Source organism: Labrus mixtus, chromosome 9 (assembly GCF_963584025.1).
Source record: "Labrus mixtus chromosome 9, fLabMix1.1, whole genome shotgun sequence".
Taxonomy (NCBI): Eukaryota; Metazoa; Chordata; class Actinopteri; order Labriformes; family Labridae; genus Labrus; species Labrus mixtus.
The window spans coordinates 16,895,145-16,915,697 of NC_083620.1; the positions used below are offsets into that span (position 1 = coordinate 16,895,145).

At 42.3% G+C, this 20,553-nt stretch overlaps 1 protein-coding gene across 1 annotated transcript in view; it reads left to right on the forward strand.

The window, feature by feature from the left end:
• rsrc1 (arginine/serine-rich coiled-coil 1) overlaps nucleotides 1-20,553 on the forward strand; it is a 118,376-nt gene that overhangs the window by 91,603 nt on the left and 6,220 nt on the right. Inside the window, exon 7 of the mRNA XM_061046582.1 lies at nucleotides 5,002-5,073. Coding sequence (XP_060902565.1) covers nucleotides 5,002-5,073 — 72 coding nt within the window. The remainder of the gene's footprint in view (nucleotides 1-5,001; nucleotides 5,074-20,553) is intronic.

Consider the following 20,553-nt stretch of genomic DNA (forward strand, 5'->3'; position numbering starts at 1 on the left):
ACAGCGCTCCCTCTGATACGTTGGAGTTCTGGATCGTGGTTTCAACATTTTTTTCCCCACAGAAAGACGCTCGGAGAGAGTCTCTTATCTAATTTGTTGATTTGATAAGAGCAGTTGGAAATGTTTGGCTTGAAAAGTAACCCAATGTCAGTGTGACATTTAACAATAGCTTCCCTAGATATGATCCATCTCATAAGTCACGTGTGATTTGATCCCGGCTTTGTTTATGGAACTATAACGTCTGATTTAAGTCTATCCGCCAGCATTTTCAGATTTTTTTCACGCACAATGAAGCCTGTAACCTTCAGGCATCCTGCATTCAAAGCTCAACATCAGAATATTTTCCTGGCTTTAAAAAAAAAAAAACAAATTGGCAGAATCTTTCATCGCAGATCAATTTTGAACTTCTTAACACTTTATTTTTGGAGCATCATTGCAGAAGATCTCCTAGAATAAGGAGCAAAAGTCAAGCCGGAGGATTTATCACTTTAGTCCAGACTTTTTCTGGTTAGCTCGTCCATGTTGACCAAATGATGTTAAAAAAAAAAAAAGAAAAGGCGTTACAATTTCTTCAACTAGACTGGCTTTACTTCTGCAGTTGTTTAGTTAAGTTACCTGATCAATACATCTCTGCACTTTGGTTTATAAATCCAGCTTTTCCTTTCATTCAACCAGAAGTTTGTTACGCTTAAAAGCATCTTGATGTCGGTGTAGGTTTGGATCATTCTTTTGAATCTGTCTCTCTTAAAGTCCAAATGCCTAACAGTACGTTCCTCCAGGAGATTCTTTTCATTGTAATTTTTGAAGCCTTTTCATACCATTCAGATTCATCCTTTTTCCCCTACTTTTATCTCGTTAAATATTTATGAAATAATCTGTTTTAGAGGCAGGCCTAATTCACCTCACTATATTATGTTTCTTCACAGAGAGACGGTAGCTCTGTTAAAATGGGAAAATTGTCCCACGACAGTATGCTGTTCTGCATGGCTATCCAGTTGCTATCTGCTCAGCATTTTTCTGTCAGTCTTTCCACCTGTCTCTGTGTCCGTCTTTCTGTCTTCTTACCTGTCAGGCCTGTTACATGACAGTTATCATACCCACCTGTTTGTCCACCGGCCCCATTGATGCTCTTCTGTTTCTTTGTCTCTTCTTTCAGCATGTTATTCTGTGCCTATCCGCCTGTTTGTCCGTCGGCCTGTCTCCCAATTCGGTTGTCTCTCCTTTATTTATTTATTGTCTTCTACGTCTCTCTGGTATTCAGTGTTGGTTGGAGGCCCGGCTGCCGAGCTTCACTGTAAAGTGCTCGGCTGATTGGAAGGGACATTTTTCCAATGGCACTGCGCTGCCTCTAATATTCTGTTTGTCGTTGGGTGTGAGGCTGATTTATCACGCCTCCTCTCCTGCTGACATTCAGATTCACTTTGATTGGCGGCTGGATGGAATGACACCCACCGCTACCAACGCCGGAGCTAAATCACCGCTGCTCTCGCACGCATGCACAAACATTCACACAGTCAAATGCCATACTGAGAGTCAGGTATACAGTGGATATGAATATGCCTGTTACGCCAACACAAACCCTCTTACATTTAGACATGTGAATACATGCACTCGCACATATACTCTCAGTGATAAACTCACACAGACTAAGTGGATAACTGCTGAGTTGACCTCTGTCTTCAGCCTCGCTTGTTTGTAAGTGCTGTATCGAGTTTATTGAGCAACGTGGGCAGGCTGCTGCTCTTCTGTTGTTCTCTCACCTCACGAACTCTATAATATGATCGCCTCTCTTCCTTCTAATACTTACTGTACCGGGCCTTAGGCCCGAGCTACCTCACTCCTGTGTTGAATAACGTCTCTCCTCTCCTTTTTCTCCCCCTCCTCCCCCCTCAATCCCTCCTTAATAACTCTATAACTCACCTCAGCCTTAGATTTAATTGCTTATCTGTGTGTAAACGTATTAACCCTGTGCTGTATCTGTTTTGCTGCCATCCCGGGGGCCCGACAAGCCTCTCTGACTGCTGTGCCTTACATCCAATGAATAGTCCTTCTCTGAGTGGTAATAGGGAATCAGCATCGTAGCAGCAAGCATTGGCGGCGTGTAAGAGATAAATCAGATTGGGGGTCTTGCTTTGCCAGTTTATTGAATCTAAATTGCGTGCGCGCGTGCCCCCGCCGGCCCTACACGGCCCATCCATCTCCCGGCTGATAATGGAGCGGGCCCGATTCCACCTGGTGGGAGCATTATTACATTTCCCCTCTAACGAGACCCAGCTAATCCTGCCAAGGGGAGGAGGACAGAGAGCAAGAGAGACGGAGGAGAGAGGAGTGAAGGAGGAAAAGAAGAGTAGAAAAGAGATAGATGAGAAGATTCCGTTTTAAAATAAAAGGACTGCAAACATTCTGGCATCCTGCCGCTCCGTCCCACTCCCCCTCTTTCTCCCGTTCTCACTTTATTCCTCTCCGCTGCTGTGCATAAAACATCTTCCAGCGCCATCACAGCTACATGGCCCCTGGGTCCCTGAGCTGCAATTACACTCATAATCACAATGCGATTTCACCGACGCTCTCCTCCCCTTCCTGCTGCCATCCCTCCTCTTTTCCCTCCGCCCCTGCAGCCAAGACCGAACGAAGTCTAAATGAAGTGAAAGGCCTCTCCTCTCTCCGACACCCGGCCGTTTATTACCAGCTCTAATAAAAGTCCATCTCAGAATTATCCTACAATGAACTGGAGCCACTAAGTTGCAGAGAAATATACTTACAATAAGTGGCCTCTGCAGACATGCCAGTATTTTTAGGCTTCCATGTTTTTACATGCTTTTTACAACTATTGTGTTGAACAGCTTTCCATGATAGTGCAGCAAAGTGTGTTGCTGTAAAGCATCTTTCTTTTGTAGTTTATCTGTTTTTAAAGCAAAGCTGCTTATTGATGTAATTAAACCATATCCCTGGCTCAGTGCTCAGGCCTACTTTCATTGTTTTGAGGGGGCAGGAGCCCCGTGAGGCAGCGCGCTGATGAGAGATGGATAAACAGTTTGATTTGCTGCTATCGCCCCCAGGCACAGTGTACTGGAGAGATGAGCAAGAGAGAGGAAGAGAAAGCATAAAAAAAACAAAACGGGGAGGGGTGGGAGAGGGCAAAACAGAAGGAGAGAAGAGACAGCGAGAGGATAAGAGAACCTGTTGGGGGAGGGATGAAGGGATCGAGGTGGATGATAAACATGCAAACAAAAAGAGGCGACAAATCACTCTTGTCGTTTGTGTGCATGAAGGAAATGTTTATTTTTTTCTGCTTGTTTGTCTCTTTCCCTCACTGTCAGTTCTTTCCTTTATTTCCTACATGGGCCCCATCTATTCCCCTTCTTTTACCTCCTCTTTCTCCCCTGTCTCTCCTTCTCTATCACACCACCAGCACCGCTCTTGTTTCCTACCTGCCTCTCAGTAGCCCCGAGCAAAGTAGGAACTGAAGAACACAGAGAGGAGTTCACTCACTCGAACAAAACACACACAAAAAAATACACACGTCTGTGCATACAAGAAAACTTGTGAATGTATTCGCAGAAACATGCAGAACGGTGCAGCTCATGGTTTTGTTTTTTTGGCAAACAAACTGACTGAATTATGACTACGCAGCTAAAAGAAATAGATTGGTTGCACACACACACATACACACACACACACATACATACACGCACGCACAGACCCTAGCTGAGGGAGGTAGAAGAGGGTTCAGTCAACCATGTAGAGTCATTGTTAGTAAAGATGCGGAACCTCCAGACTTAACCAGCCATAACAGCAGTGTGACGGGTTCTTTGTCTACGCCAATTACTGAACAAAAACAGCAGCACAGTCACAGAGAGACTAACACATCCCATGGCCCTCTGCATCAACACACACACGCACACACACATGCAAACAGATACAAGAAAGTGTTGTATTTTTATGTAACAACTTTGCTTGCAGCGCAAAATCTTGCACACAATCAGACGCCAAATGAGGAGTGTGCAGCACAAACACATTCATACGCCGGCATCTCAAGTGGTGCAATAAACCACGTTCGGACACCCACAGCTGTGCCCTAACACAAACATTCTGTAAGCGCTCAAAACACTTACACCCACTCTTATATTGTATAAACTTCCCCAAAACAGTCTAGAGCTCTCATTCTCCTCCTCCTCGCCTTTCTCTCTCATCATCTTGCTCTCCTCTACAGTTACTCTCTCTCTCTCTCTCTCTCTTTTTTTCTCAAAGTTTAAACTCATTAAGTGTAATGATATTGGAGACTCAATTTTACATAGCTCACTCATCAACCAAGTGAGATAGCAATAAAGGCAAATGGCTCCGCAGAGGCCCTAACGCTGCAAAATAAATGATGCGCCGCAACGGAAATGTAATTAATTTAGAGGCAGTATTGATAGTCCTGCCATACATGGCATTATATTTTTTAATGTGGCTTAACATCTTGATTATTCAGGGGGAAAGGCGGCGTGCAAAAAGGAGCCAAGACAACACGGCTTGTGATGAGAGATGCTTAAAATGCCCTGACGAGTGTTTACTCCCGCTGCCTCACTTTCTCTTAAGCTTTTCATTACGCCGAGGCAATAAACACCTCTCAGGAAGACGTGCTGACTTTTACAGCAGCATGAAGGGAAGGCCGAGAAAGGGTGACTGCTGCAAGGGAGAGGAAAAGAACGCGTGATTAATCTTTCTGTTGATTTTTTTTTTTTTTTTTTTTTTTTTTTTTTTTGTTCTTACATTTTCTGTGATGACTTTCAATTTGTTTCAAAACACAGTATCTCACACATAAAAAAAAAAAAAAACACTTGTTATTAGGTGTACAAATACATATTATGATTTATGGGAAAATGAAATATAAATAAAACATCAGAGTTTATTTGATTTTCAGTCAAATTAAATCTCTAAACTTGTATTTTTTGTCCTAATGAAACTCTTATGAGGCGCTCTGCTTTGCTAACACTCTGCCTTCTGCTGTCTTCTCAGCTAAGACGGACGAGGTGCTGAAGGCAAAAGTAGCCAAGAGAGAGGAGGAGGCCCGGAAGAAGCAAGAGGAAGGTGAGTAATGTGTGTGTGTGTGTGTGTCTCTCTCTCTCTCTCATAGATCCAACATGTGGAGTTTGGCATCAATACCAACCTATTTGTAATACTCACCAACACAATCACAAAGGAAACAAAAAGAATAAACAAAGGAAACAAAATGATATCCATGTTAAAGTTTGGCAAGATAAATGAATGAATGAACCAATTCAAGCTAGCCGTCTCCCATTTATTAGCCATTCATATAACATGTGGAAACAAAATAAACAATATTGAAGGCTGTGAGCCGTGTTACATATGTTGTTTACATGGATGGTTGATCAGCTGGAGCCTGTTGTTTTCTGATCAATAGAAAATGCATAATTATACAGATTCTCCCTATACTCTCCAACGTTAAGGATGTAGATAAGAACACATGTTATATGTTAAAATGAACATATTAATGTAGGTCTCCTCATTTTATTGAATATAATTGCACAACACAAATTTTTAGATACTCTTCAGGTTTTTATTGGACCGCTGTAATCTACATAAAGATGCATAGTAGGTGTTAAAAACTGAAATCTGCTTAGCATTGCAGGCTGTAAATGTATCCCCCACTACCACCATGCATAAACACACACACTCACACACACACACAAAGATTATCCTGGCAACACATTCAAATGTAGTTGAGTAATTTGCAGTGGATACTCTTGCAGTAATGAAAGTCCTTCCCCGTTCTGACCAGAGCATGATATAAATGAGAAAATCAATGTCCTGTTATCAGCATTATTGTGTGTGATTGTGTGTGTGTGTGTGTGTGTGTGTATGCATGTTTAGTAGCATCATTTGTGTGTGGGTGATTCTCCCTCCTCTCTTTTTGTGTCATGTTTTGCATCGAGCAGGCACGGCAGCGCGACCTTTAGAGTATGCTGACCTTTCGGCCAAATGAAAGTCCAGCCATCAGAAACTAATTAGCCCTGCACTCTTACTTTTGTCCCCACGCTTCCCGGAAGAATTTGTTAGCTCCCCTCTATCCAGTTTTGTTTTTTTTCTTCACCATCCTCACATTGTTATATTTCATCTTTCTCAGTCTTAGCACTCTGTCTCTCCCATCCTTCCCCCCTTTCTGTCCTCTTCTCCGACTTTCTGTCTCACTTCACTTGTTCTTCTCTCTCAGCTCCATGTGTCCTCATAAACCATTTCCAGCCCTCTTCTACTCTCTTCTCTGTCTCTTGCTGACTATTTCCCTTCTCCTGCTTCTCTCTGCTCGGTGCGGAAGCTTTGCCAAAGTGGTGACTAAGTGCCTGGCTCGGGGCAAACAGAGCAAGGCTTCCAGTCAAACAGCTTTCTATAGCTAAGTTCACACAGTACTGTTGCCTCTTTTTGGAGTCATTTGACTCTTTCTCCCCTCTGCTCAGAGCTCTCTCATCCTTAACTCCAACTGTTCCTCCTGTGTGGAATAAGGTGTTGTGCTTGATTGTGGAGTAAAGCGGTGCAGTAAGGCGTGCTGTGCAGGCGCTGCCTTGGAGGACCATTATTTTATTCCTTTCCCTGCACAAGGACACATGAAGGAAGATCAGAGAGCCATGACAAAGTGGACCTGATGACTTGCCCCTGCATCTGTAGCGAGGCAAGCCTGTGGCATTGTCACAAATACACATGAACACACATACACACACATGCGCACAAGCACAGTTGGCTAGCTCCATCCTCTTTCGCCTTTCCTCGCAGCGCAGCTAAAATGGAGGAGGTGGGCCACTGCTGCTGCTAAACATCAGATCACCAGGGGTCTCCTTATTCCCCGCAGGGCCTCTGGGAGGTCGACACAACTAGAAAGTTTACACTTGAACCGCTAAGTCGACCGAAATGAGAAAACCTTTAAAGAGAACGGAGGGGAGAAGTGAACAACACATCCACCTACACTCCTCGTTCATAAATAGATTCACATCCTAGACTGGCAATGCTTTTGAGTTAGTTTAGCCCTAATCGAAACCACAGAGATCTGATTCATGCTATGATATGCACGCTATTATTGTAGCCAACTGTGGCGGCGTTCAGCAGAGCCCTGCAAGAAGAGAGGGGGGTTTTTTTTATCAGCAGAGAGAGAAAGGAAAGGATCAATAACTGACCCTGTGGTCATCAGTTAACAAAGTAGTGTTCACTTAAAAGGAGTGTTTGGCTCTCTGGTTAAGGGCAGCCAGATGATGCTAGTGGTTGCAAAAGGAAACGTGATATGAAAGGATGCAGGAACGAGAGGGGCGGAGGAGTCGTTTGTTAGTTGCAGAGCTTGTTTAGACTATTAAAGCTGAGAGATGGTGTTTGTGTGCCCAGGAGGCTTTTAGCTAACACAGTGTGTCCAGCTATAATAAGATGAAGCGAGCGCCCGTGAAACACAGACTGTTGGTGTGTCAGCTGACACTTTAATGAAGGTTAGAGTTACTGCTGGTGGTAGTTTGTAAGTCTGTAAGGTTAGAAAATGAACATAATCAGACAGAACTGACCATGTGACTCTCTTACAAACCTAAACTTTACTCATCGAATCCTTTCATATCATCAGGAGGACCTTAACGCTTTGTGTTCAGCTGCTTTCAGATCCAAGTCGTGCTACTTTCTCCTTTAAAAAAAGAATAATAATGTGTTGTTCAAGAACTGCCTGTAAACTGATAATAGCTGCAGTCTAAAACTAAAGTCTAACTGACCAATCTGTGCAGGAGGTAATGTCCAAATGAACGAGGTACAATTAACAAGACGTCTGCAAACGTTAGATAAAAGTATAAATGTTAAATACTTCAATTACTGATAAATGAGAATCTGAATTTTCTCCATTAACCAGCACTTTATTTATACATTCTGAAAATGTAGTAGCTGTCCATTATAATTCACAAGTGGATATCATGATTTCCACATTTATATGATCAGATATTTAATAATCTGGATCCCCATCTATTCAGTTTTGTACTATCGAAGAGGAAAGAATCCGATTCTTATATTTCAGAATGTATACTGAGGAAATGTAGACATAAAGGTAATAAATTGATCTTAAATATAATTAGTTTTCTGTTGACCTAAGCTAGACTATTCATTCCTCTGTTGTTAATGAAGTAAGTCTTAATCTGATCATTAAGTGTACTGTTGATTTTAAACAATTACGTATGTGTCAACTTTCAGATTTCTCATCAACTATTTTGTAATTTCATGAAGCATTTTAGATTTAAAAAAAATATATAGGAATAGGTGTCTTATTCCAGTTTCCTTTGAGTTAATATGATCATCTATTATTCAAAACTGTGAAACATATCCTTCATTTTAAATTAACTTAAAATCCTGGCTTAAAGAAAATCAAGTATGTACTATTTTATATGTTCTATGTTCTGTTGTCCTGCTTTAAGTGTTTTACATGTGCCGACAATCTTTGAATTAAGGTAGAGAAATATGAAAAGTGTTCCCTTGATATTTTCATCCTTACTAATGCGGCACCAATAACTAAGTCAGATGTGGTTTTAGAGTTGTGTGTATGTGTCCGTGTCATCGAATACGTCTAACCACAACAGTCTAACCTTTTCTCTCCTTATTTACTTTGACACCATTGACACTAGTTTGCTTTGGTGTCAAATGTTTAATAACCTCACTTCATTCCCCGCACACCTACAAGCTGCTTCAAACAGCCCTAAACACACACTCTACTGAAGTTTGGTCCTGTGTGTGGATCATGAGGCGCTGACAGAAACATCATTTCATTTGTGCAGCAGCCACATCTAGAATTATGTAGATCTGGATTGGACACTAGCCTATAGCCTGCAGTTGGTATTTGAGCCCCTCTGCTGCTCTGTCCCCATTACCTCAAACCAGCAGCAGATTGGGAGATCATATATTTTAATGAGACGTATAATAGCTCTTTAACCCATATCATTAGGGGAATATATACCTACAGTTTGCTCTTTTGGCAGTTAAACGAAAGGACTGTTTCCCTAATTACACGGTGTGTAGGACAGGTCATGGCTTGGGTGTGTACCTGTCTGTGTGTGTCTGTGTTCAGGAATTATATGACCATTAAATATTCAGCTGCAGCCCCCCCTCCCTCCCTTTTCACTTCCTCGACCTAGCATCCATTAAGGCCTCATCACATCTTAACTAGCTCTGTTGTCAATCACAACGAGGCCTCGGCTGGAGCAGAAAATGTCTGGATTTGGTTTCTCTCCTTCACTTGTTCAACGTATAGAGGAAAAGAGAGATCCTCAACAGCTGAAGGATGCTTCAGTGAAAGACAATCAATATAAGAGAAGTGTCATTAAGGGTGCCTGCGCCCGCTTCATCATTTGTTTGAAATGATACTTCTCTTGTTAGGTGTTATTACATGCTCCGCTAGACAATTTGTCAGTCAGCTAAAATTTCCGCTCAGCATGCAATACCAGTGTGGGTGCGTGTGTCCGTAATAAATGGTGTGATCTCTTTTCTAATTGAAAATAATAACTAATCCATGGATAACCAGCTCTTGTTTAATCCAAAGCCGTATCCCTTCAGTTCTGGCCTATCTCGGCTGTAATAAAAGACAGGAAATGAGAGGCAAGTGAGAGTGGTGGCTTGGACATTGACGCTTAATGTAATCTGCCTCGAAATCAAATTATTTGACCTGGAAAGCCTAACAATACAAAACTCCTGCCGGGCTGCTGTTAAATATTTAGCACGTCCCTGTCATGAATACAAATGGTGCGCAAATTAGAATCTACAGGCGCGTGACCCCCATATCACACCCGGGGAGCACAGGGGGGCTGGCTCTGCTTTAAATGTTTTAATTACCGGGGGGTTGTGGTGTGCCTTGCCGTGCCGTGCCGTACCTTGCCGTGCTTCCTCGTGCTGCTCTGGCTGCCACTTGAAGGACAAGCGGTGAAATTCATCTGCTGGTAAACACGAGTGATCTGGTGTCCATGATCTCATCACATTAACTAAAACACGGGGATCCAATAAGGAGAGTGTCTGAATTATACCCAGCTATAATTATAGTTCCCAGCATCCTCTCTCAGGGAAGATGGAGCATTATACTTTTTTTTTTTTTTTTTTTTAAACTGTCTTCTCTTCACCGGCTATATGATCCACCCGAGGACTCCAGGGAAGCTCTGTATTGCTCTTGTGCACTCTGCGCTGAAGGAAGATCTGTCTCAGTGATTTTGATGTAAGAAAATCTGGTTTGTATCGACTCAGTATTGATTAGAGGAGTTAGCCTCATCTCCTGTCGTTACTTCAGATAAATGGCCTTATTTGTTGTGTTATTATGTTCAACACAATCATGCCAGGAACAGTCAGAGGAATATTGAGCCGACACTTCATTGGCTTTATGGCTTCTATTTGTTCCAGGAATTAAAGGACGTTTTCTGCCTGTAAAAAAGCAGCACATTGACAATCAATTACGCCTTCACTTGAAAGGTGTTCTGGAAGCCGAATCCTACAGAAAGAAATGCTCCACACGTATTTCTGATTTTTGTCCTGCCTAAATAATGACTGATTTAGACATGAATAGTGCCACTGATTATGTCTAGCCATCTCTCTCTTTTTTTTTTTTTTTTTTCTCCTCTCTCCTGCCTATTCATTCAGGTTTGTGGTTCCCCCCACGTTTAAATGATTAGTTATGCAAGGCTTGTAAGCACTGAATCAGAGTTATGGTCCCTGGGGAAATAAATTTGGCAGAAAATCAGTGTGAGAAGATTTAATTATCACGAGGAGACCTTTTTTCCTTGCCTTGGCCCAATGAAGCCCAAACTCCTCTCCCGTATTTCTCTCTCTCTCTCTCTTTCTCTCTTTATCTGGTTCACTCTCTCTCTCTCTCTTTCTCTCTCTCTCTCTCCTGGCTCAACACGCTGCAGCCAAAAAAAACCTGGCGTGCGGCATGGACGCCAGCCCTCTCCTTGCCTTCCTTCTTCTCCCAATTTGTTTCATTGCACGGTGATAAGCCAAGCAATTACTGCGCTATTGATTTTTCATCACTGCAAATTTAAAGTTGATTTTCCGTACCCCCACCCCTCCCTACCTCCTGCTTCCCCCTTTTCTTCCCCCCAGAGATGGTGCGCTGGGGTGATTAGGTGACCTTGTGTCCTGCTGGTCCTGTGAACGAGTGGAGGCGCATGCCGAATTCTGCTAACCCCATGTGACCCCATGTTGTCCCAGGGTAATGGGATGCTGATGCCTGCTGGTGTGTGTGTGTTTGTGTGTGTGTGCTTGTGTGGCTGTCACTTCTGCAGCAGTGGAGCCTACAGCATAATCATTTTTATAAGGATATCTATGGAATGACATGTTTGACCTGATAGCAGCCATGCTATCTCTGCTGTAGGCCAGATTACACAGAAATTGACCATTCAAGCTCCCAGGCTGTGTTCACTCAGGTCAAGTGGTAAGATGATTGACAGCAACCCTTTACCCGCTGTGATTGGTAATCGTTCCTTGGGTCAGCCTTATCAATTAACCTGCTACCAGTACAGCGACTGGGATAGCGACTGTGCAACCTGGCCTGAATCACCTGACTGATAAATGTACCAGATTTTTGTCGTATCTGTTTTGGTTTGGGGTAGTATTACCCAGATTTGTTGAAAATAAGATACATAATCTGTCTTTATTTCAATTAACGTTTACCACCTAGATAAAAAACGTACTTCAGAAGTGCTAAAAATTACAATTAAAAATCTTTTACTTAAACATTCAAAACTGAAGTTTATTTTTTGAAATAGTAAAATTGTAACACTTATTCTAACTCTAATGTTAGTAAGGCCATTTCAGCACATAGCACAGCAGCCTCACTATTAGTTGTATAAATGCAGAGCAGTAGTTTGCTGCTTTAACTGAAAACATTCCCAGTCTGTCAAAGTGGTTTACACACACACACTCTCTCACACACACACACACACACACACACACACACACACACACACACTCTTGCGTGTGTCTGGACATGATCATACACAGCAGCAGTGTACTTGGTGCGGTCTAACAGGGTGGTCAGACGGCTGCGATTAGACACCCGCAGACTGCTACAGGTCAAAGTGCTGGCATCCTGGGTGGCTCTGGCCATGTGGTGGCCTGTGACAGGTTTGTCATTAGACATCAGAGGTCACTTAACAGCTCGTGCATTTGTTGGAGGGTGGGGGGTAATATGGTTTTGAGTGTGCTTAAAATGAAGCTGTATGAGAGTCCCCAATGTTTGTGTGTGCGCGTTAAAAGGAATTTAACTTTAAGAGCACATTTTTATATATATATGTGAGTAAACAGGGAGCAGCATGTTCAAACATAACAGATAATTAGATCATTAATTCTTACATAGAAACAACTTCAAACCAACATGTGACACACATTACTGCACATGACAGAGCAGTTTCAGGTTAAAAAAAAAAACAAAACCTGTTTCTCCATCATTCTTTGTGTTTTCAGGAAGAATCAGATCACATCCACACAAGATGATTTATCTATTGTATATTTAATTTAATACTATCAAGCCCATTTTTGGGATAAAAAAAGACAGTAAGAAGTAAACGTCCAATGGATAATAAATCCAATACATAAAAAAACACTACAGTAGATACAATTCCCAAGTGAAGAACTCAGTAGAATTTGTTTAAATGAACGATTATTTCAATTGCCTCTTGGGTTTCTGGAAACCTGTATTTATATTTTGGATAAAAGCGTCTGCTAAGTGAATTGTAGAATTTATATCCTTTATATCCTTGACCTTCAAGTGATGAAATATTTGACTGCTACTCCAAAGCATCCAAATAGTGAGTGTAGGATGAGGTACTCTTTATCTTGTTAACTCGTTTTAGTGAGAAGGAGGGACACGCCCCCTTTCCCTCAGATGACAGCAATCAAACGTTTCAACACTGACTGGACATGAGAGTCACGCAACAATTCATACATTTCTTCCCTGTAATTCAGGCCATGAAGAGGAAAGTTTGCAGTGAGGAGTTTATTTTTGTCATTTGAAGGGATTCCTTTCAATAAGGGGGAATGCAATAGAAAAGATGAAAAGTAATATCACACAGTGCCAAGGTCATAAGTCAACAAGTGAGGTCAGGGGAGGAGGAGGTGGCGGTGGCATTTGCCTAATTAATTACTGCTCAGACACAGACACGCGCGCACACACTCACTGCCATGACCTTTACAAATATAGTTTGCAGCAGACCACACTAACAGGAGACCGTGTGCCTCTCAGTCCCTTGTAGTCACAAACACACTCTCTATCAGGTGACAGCAGAGTAAAAGAATCAATTACAATCCAACTAAGGAGAAAGAATTGGTTACTTGATGGATACCTGTCAAGAAGACTGTATGTCACAAGGTGCGTGTGTGTGTGCGTGTGTGTGTTTACGTTCATGTATGTGAAAATCGAGCCTGTTTCCTGGATTCAGATTACATCATTTTCATTTTAAAGACCTTGCTCCAATTAAGTAATTAGCTGTGCGGTGTTTCTCCTAATTATAGAGTTGTTCATAAAAGAGCTGCTGACCAGCCTGCAATCGAAAAATGGAGACCACTGCACTTTTTTTTTCTTCTTCTTGCACGCACACACTGGCGCCCACATAAACACTGTGTAGTTTAACATCAAGTTAATGCAGTCAAATGCGTGTTATTTCTGGTAAAGGGCAGGGCAGGACTCTATTCCAATCACGCTAAAACAGCACAGCACTTAATAAAGAGCTCCTTCAGTCTAACAAAGACTCCTTCATCTATGTATCTGCTGTATTTTAACAACACTTATCCATTATCTTTCAAAGCCTGTCCTATTTGACAGTTAATGAAAGCTGTCTTAAGTAATCTGTGTGTTAAAAAGGGTTTAGTACCCAGCCCTTACCACTGAGGACCTACTTAAAACTGTCATAACACACAAGTGTGACAGGGAAAAAAATCCTTTATATCCAACAATAAAATGCCCAATATATGTAAGTATGAGTTAAGATTAAAAAAGTGGAACTTTTTACCTGTTTTTGACATTTTGAGAGTAAGAAAATAACATTTAATGCAAATACAAGGACTGTCCCGTCAGCAGAGAAAGTGGCTGTGATCTTGAAGATCTCACCACTCAGCCTGTGAAAGCTTCACTATTTAATGAGATTCTGTGATGCTGCCCAGGCACGGGACATCGGCTAACACTCATGCCTCTCTCTTTGTCTCATTCACACACACATACGCACATAGCAAGAGAAACACACACACACCTGGTTTTGGTTAGCACCTTTTAGCAGGGTGCAGTTAGGTCAGCAGGAGCAGTCAGGTCTTAGCTAGGATTTCAGATAAATAGCTGGCTTTTATGCAGTAGATATACAGTAGATGCCTATTTTTTCCATGTTTGCATTATTTCCCTGAAAGGTAGACCCTTGTTTTTTGGCAATGAATGCGTTATTTATATTCTGCGAGGGCTGTGTCAACATGGCGACAATAAACATGTCATCCCTGATAAATGGTCAATTCTCTGTATGATCCAATTACATTTAAATACTGTGCATCAGCTTTTTATTAAGCTGTTATGCAAACAGTGTATATATGAAAGCATGAATGTAGCATTTGTTTTATTCTTCCACAACATTTGTCAAATCAAGTCTCATAAATGAAGCCTGAGGAGTGTGTAGGAGATTTATAAACAAACAAATAATCAGGCGACACTTTTGATCAGCCAGTTTCACATTATAACTTCTTAGAAATCTTACAGTCCTTGGCTTCAGATATTGTCTGAGCTGCAGAGTCACCTCAAACTAGAGCATTTAGTTGGCTTGGCAGATTTTAAAAGCAGGATAAAGGATCATTTGACGACTATGCACATGTTTCCCTGCTGAAGGCTTCTGATTTGTTGATTGATGTAATATTTGTTTATTATCTGTGTTTTGTTCTCTGAAACTTTGATGCTGCTATCTTGGCCAGGACTCTCTTGAAAAAGAGATCTTGTATCTCTATGAGGATATTTTCTTGGTTAAATAAAAAACAAATATTCTGCATGATAGCTGGATTGATGGTTTAATTCAAATATTGAACTCACAATAGGTGCAGACAGAAGGAGGCTGAACACATGCAATTGTATTTAATTTGTTTTGCAGAATCAGGGAGAATATCCAGTATTTTCTCTTAATCCAGGGTCAACTGAGGAGAGGAAGTTGAGAGCAGAGATGAGCAGAGCATGGTTGAACGTCAGAGGAGACAGAAGCAGGGATGAGTGAAGATGTGGAAGGAGATAGCAGAGCATGGCGCGTGGCTGCCATGTCATCCTGTCATTAGCAGGTTGTTTGGGTCTTTAATTCATCATTCAGACCTTTATTGACTGGAGAGTGGGAGATCGCTATCACTCGGAGACACTAGAGGAGTGTGTGTGTTTGCCACTCAGTCACCAGCTGCTCTTCATTTCCTGATGCCAAATAGATATCACATAAGATATCCCATAAACGTATCACATGCCTCAATCTGCAAAGGTCAAATTATGCTCGAAAGCCACACGGACGTTTTGTACACAGAAAGTGAGCATTTGTTCCTATAAGTTCCAAAGAGCTGATTATTAATATTAGAGTTAGACAGGAGAGATTTGAGCATCAGTGATGAGTGACAGGCTCCTGATGAGAGTGACAGGAGTTGTCACGACGACTAAGTCCACAGAGACCGGTGATAACATGGTGAGCACCGCAGGGGATCACTCAGCCTGTGTGTGTATTTGTGGTTGAAGGTGCATTGTTGGGAGACACACATTATGGAGACATGTAGCTTCTTTTTTTTTTTGCAGAGGGGTGGGGGTAATATCCGCCTGATTGTGTGTATTATGTGTGTGGTCTCGTGGGAACGCACATTAGACTGGCTCAGCCACCTGCTCCATCATTGGACATCACTCTGCTCAAACACACACTTACAAACACATACGCACATACAAACGCGTGCCCTCCTTGGGGACACACTCCTTGGGACATCTGGCTCAGCCTGTCAGAATTTTCCTTCATTTTGTGTTTGACCTGTTGACCCTCTGGCAGCCACAGGCGTCACACAGGCATCAGCGTCACATCTCATCCTTGTTGCATCGCAGCCATTGGTGGTTTGCTGCCCCAATTTTGACCTAAAAATCTTGGGCTGGTCCTGGGGATTCTCTGCTTTCCCCCTCACTTTAATCTCTAGGTTTCTGAACTGTATTTGTCTTCCCTTATCTCCTCTCCTTTTCTCTCTCTCCTCCTCGTCCTGTCTCCGTTACTCATTGAGGTCTCATTTTTCAGTGCCTAAAGCTGCAGGGTATTAGTTATGCAAATATTGACGTGCAGCTTTGGCCTGCTAGCTATCAATTGAAATCAGCAAATCGATGGGCCTAATAGCTGCTCATTAGCTACTTGATGCATTTCTAGGGCTCGCATCAGAACCTGTCAGTGGCCCCACGAATCAATACAGTCTTAAAATATTACCCAACCTAGGCCCACACCAGACACCTTTTATATCATACTGTAAGTTTGCTGTCTGGCGCGTTCTGTAGAAGAAGAAGAATAAGTATGGCTCTCTGCTCTGCACTGTGGGACAGACTTAATCTGTCATGTCAACAAAATATCTGATTAGCAGCAAAGATCCCAGTCACCAAAAAGTCACATTAGTTTACCTTTTTTTATTGACAGTGTAAAAGAAAATGCCAGTGCATGTGTAGCAAAGTACCTCATATGGTGCTGAAAGTGAAATATCCTCATTCTTATTTCAGTAAGTAACCTATTGTTTCCCTTTGGTCTCTGTTGTTGTTCAGTGTAATTCCTGTGTATGGATCAGCCTGTTGTTTGGGCCTGGAGAATGGTACGGTAAAGACTTTGATGCAGCCAGGATGCTGCTGCTGCTGAGAACAGGGCCAGACCGGAGCCCCTCTATCGCCCCCAGCACACAGCCTTGCTAAGCTTAACTCAGCTGTTTGATGCCAAGCTCTGCCAGTGTGTGCATGCTAGTGTATATGTGTGTGTTTATCCAGCTCAGGGGTTACATAAACAAGAGCAGCTAGCCTACAGGTAAGACCCACCAGAGACCTGACGAGAGAGAGAGAGATGGAGATGGAGCGGCAGTCTCTTACCTCTGCATTCCCCTGATGTTGTCGCCGTTGCTCGAGCTGGATGTTCACTAATGAAGGGCGAGCTGGAAAATGACTAAAGGAGATAGTAAACAAAGTTGCTGCACACACACAAACACACACACACACACACACACACACACACACACACACATTGAATACAGGCAAAGATGTGTGAGTGTGTTAATACTGTTAACTCGGTGGAGGCAAGCACCCGTGTTTGTGTGTATCCCCGATGTTTCTGGAGCTGCTGTAAAGAGATGGGGAGAATGTGGGCGGACGGGGGGATTTAAGGCGGAGGCTGGCAGCGGGGCAGTTGGCCGCTGGTGCAGAGACAGAAAGAGTGGGTAAGGGGATTGGAGGGAGGGGGGTGGGGGGTGTGGGGGTGGGGGGGGGTAGAGCGGAGATAAATCATTAGAGAGCAGGTTATTGGAAATGCAGGGAGATAAAAGAGTGAAGAAGCCAGTAATTGCCTTAAAGATCAGACTACAAAGCATTACTTTGGATTTTACAAGGCCAGCCAGCAACAAAAGAGTAGTAATTTATGAGCTCAGTGTAAAAGAATAGCATAATTACATTAAAAATTAATGCTAATGAGGGCTAAAATGGGTGAGGTGGTTATTATGAAAGTTTGTATTCATCTTCCCTGGGTTGAATGATGGCTAGTGGCTTGATTAATGGCTTAATTTCTATCAATTAGCAGGCAAAAAAATCTCCACTGAGACAGCCCTAAATTGAGCATTGAATTACACATCTTTACTGTGGTGCAGGGAGAGGGCTGGGGGGGGAGGGGGAGGCAGAGGAGGGGAAGGCCCATTATTGAAACCTGGGAAGCCAAAAGCGGCTGCTGCTTGTGAGCGTGTGCATGTGAAAGAAGGGTGAGGGAAACAAAACTAAGGTAAATGTTTATCCTTGTGTGTCCTAAGATCTTACATTTGTATCACAGCAGACTGTGCTTTCCAGTTCAGTTTTCGGTCTTTTAATAATTACACAGCTGGTTTTCTATTCATAACTATTTAATTAATTTGTGAATTATTTTTTTCCCCCCTTACAAATTGAAAAATATTCAAATTATTTGATTACCCTGGCAAAATTAAAAAAGGATTCACAATTTTCCTGACATGAAGAGTCTCAGTTATAATTCTTGTACTTGCCAAATTACCCGCTATAAATACAGTCGCACAGTTTTCCTGTTCTCATCAATTTAATACATTTATTAAATACCTCTGAGCTATATATTTGTCCTATAATTCCAAAACACTGTCAAAGATTTGCTGCAATTTGCGAGACCTCCGTAAAACAGGCAGTTAGTTATGCTTTTTTATTTATTTTCTCCCCTAAAAAACAACAACAACAAGTGCTGCGGTAATTTAGCCGGCACGCTAGCAGACTCAATTACTGGAATTAATCAGCAGCAGCAATATATTCAGCTCGGCTGCTCTTGATTGACAAACTGTACACCAAAGTCAAGTGTACAAAGACAACGTTGCCATCGCCCCAAGACCTCGCTCTGTTCATACAGTGTGCACACATGTGTTGTTGAACAGCTCCCTCTGCTGGTGTGGATATGTAGCTACTGTTTAAAGCTCTCAATCTTCAAGGCTGAAGGAGATGAGCTGAAATCTGTTGTTCATTGGCTGGTTTGATTTTCTCTCCTGTCTTCTGCTCTTAATCAATGAAGTGGACAAACAGCTATTTAGAGAGAACAATAGCCTATTGATTGTGCGCCGCTCATCAGCACCGCTGTCTGTCCAACTCATTTCAGTAATGAGATGGCAAGTGAGTTTTCTGCCTCCCTCTTCTTAACACATGCACACACACACACACACACACACACACACACACACACACACACACACAAACCACAAGAACACAAACATGGGTACAAACATGAAGTGATATAAAACAAAAGTCAGCACACATTGTTCAGTCACTAGCCATTATTACAAGCTGCAGATACAAAAGTATTGATTGAGTTGGATCCTGTTTTCTGGTTCACTGTCAACTATTTCAGCTGAAGATGCAAACAAACAGAGAGCTTTTAAAACCTGTTCTCAAGCAGGACACTCTACATTTAACCGTTTTCTTCTTTCCCTCTCGTCTCTCAGCTTTCACTTTATCTGCCTCTCATCGCTGACAGAGATGCGTATCTAATGCGGTGACAATCCAGTCGACCTGTTAAATTAATTTGCCAGATAATGTGTCAATATTAAATATCAACTTTGACCTCTCTGGGCTGCGGAGTGCGTTCGCCCGGCTCGAGTATTGATTTCTGTCTGCCTCTAAGCTCGCTAGGCCCACACTCAAAGTCCATTATTTTTGATTTTCTCATGAAATACATATATTTTCCTGCTGACATCTGACAAACACCATATTGAAAGTCATTTTATCTACTAATAATGTGTTTGTCAAAAAGTCTGAGGACTTAATGGATTCCTGCAATGCACATGGACAGCAAAGCATCAGACAGGCCTGCCAAGTTGATGCCAATAGATATGGGATGTATGTGTTTGTGTAGATACATGTCAGCGTGGCCTCTTGTGTTTGTTATGCGGTCCTTCATTATGTAGGACGTTCCTACTCAAAGGAGATCTTTTAAAAAAGTGAAATATTTGCATTGGTTTAATTGTGGGCCAGTCACAGGCGTTAGTTTCCGTCCAAACACACGCACACTCATGCAGACGTGGATGTGTTGGTGATAGTGTTGTTGAAGGACAGGCCACAGTCTCCAGGAGGATATTGGGCCAGTGTTTAGTCTTCATCTAGCAGCCCAGTCAAGGTAATGACAATTTTTGGAGTCGCTGTGCGATGCGTCTTTGCTCACATCTTTCCGCACAGGATGACAAGCCCATAGTCTGTCATAGAGGAAGGTTTAATTCCACTTGTCACTCAATTGTTCAATTCTGCAGCGCATTTAAATCTAAACCCAGTTTGTTTGAGTGCTATTATGAACTATAATAGGTTGTGTGTGTGTGTGCACGTGTGTGTGTGTGTGCACGTGTGTGTGTGTGTGTGCGCGTGTGTGTGTATGTGTGTGGTAGCATGTGATGCTTTGCTGTGAAAGCCGTAGCAAATATTCATTTATTCATTAAACACCAGCGCCATGAAGATCTGTTATGACACCCTTTCTGTAGCTGCTAATAGATTGAATTAATTCCAGCTATTAGCTCCGATTGCATGCTGTTTGTTCATGCATGTGCGTGTGTGTGTTTGTGTGTGTGAAAAGTGCGTACTCTGCCAGCCATGACTGCAAGGGCAATGCATGTAAGTTTGCAAACACACACGCACATGTAGAAACTGTGTGTGCCTCTGTCTGTGTGTGTGTGTGTGTGTGTTCCCATTTGTGTACCTGTTTTGGTGACACAGCCTACATGAGTGTAGCAGAGAAACATGGATGTCTGCTGGATTGACAGATAGAGAGATGGGAGAGTGCAGGAGAGGACGGATGGATGGGAGAGAGAGGGATGAATATT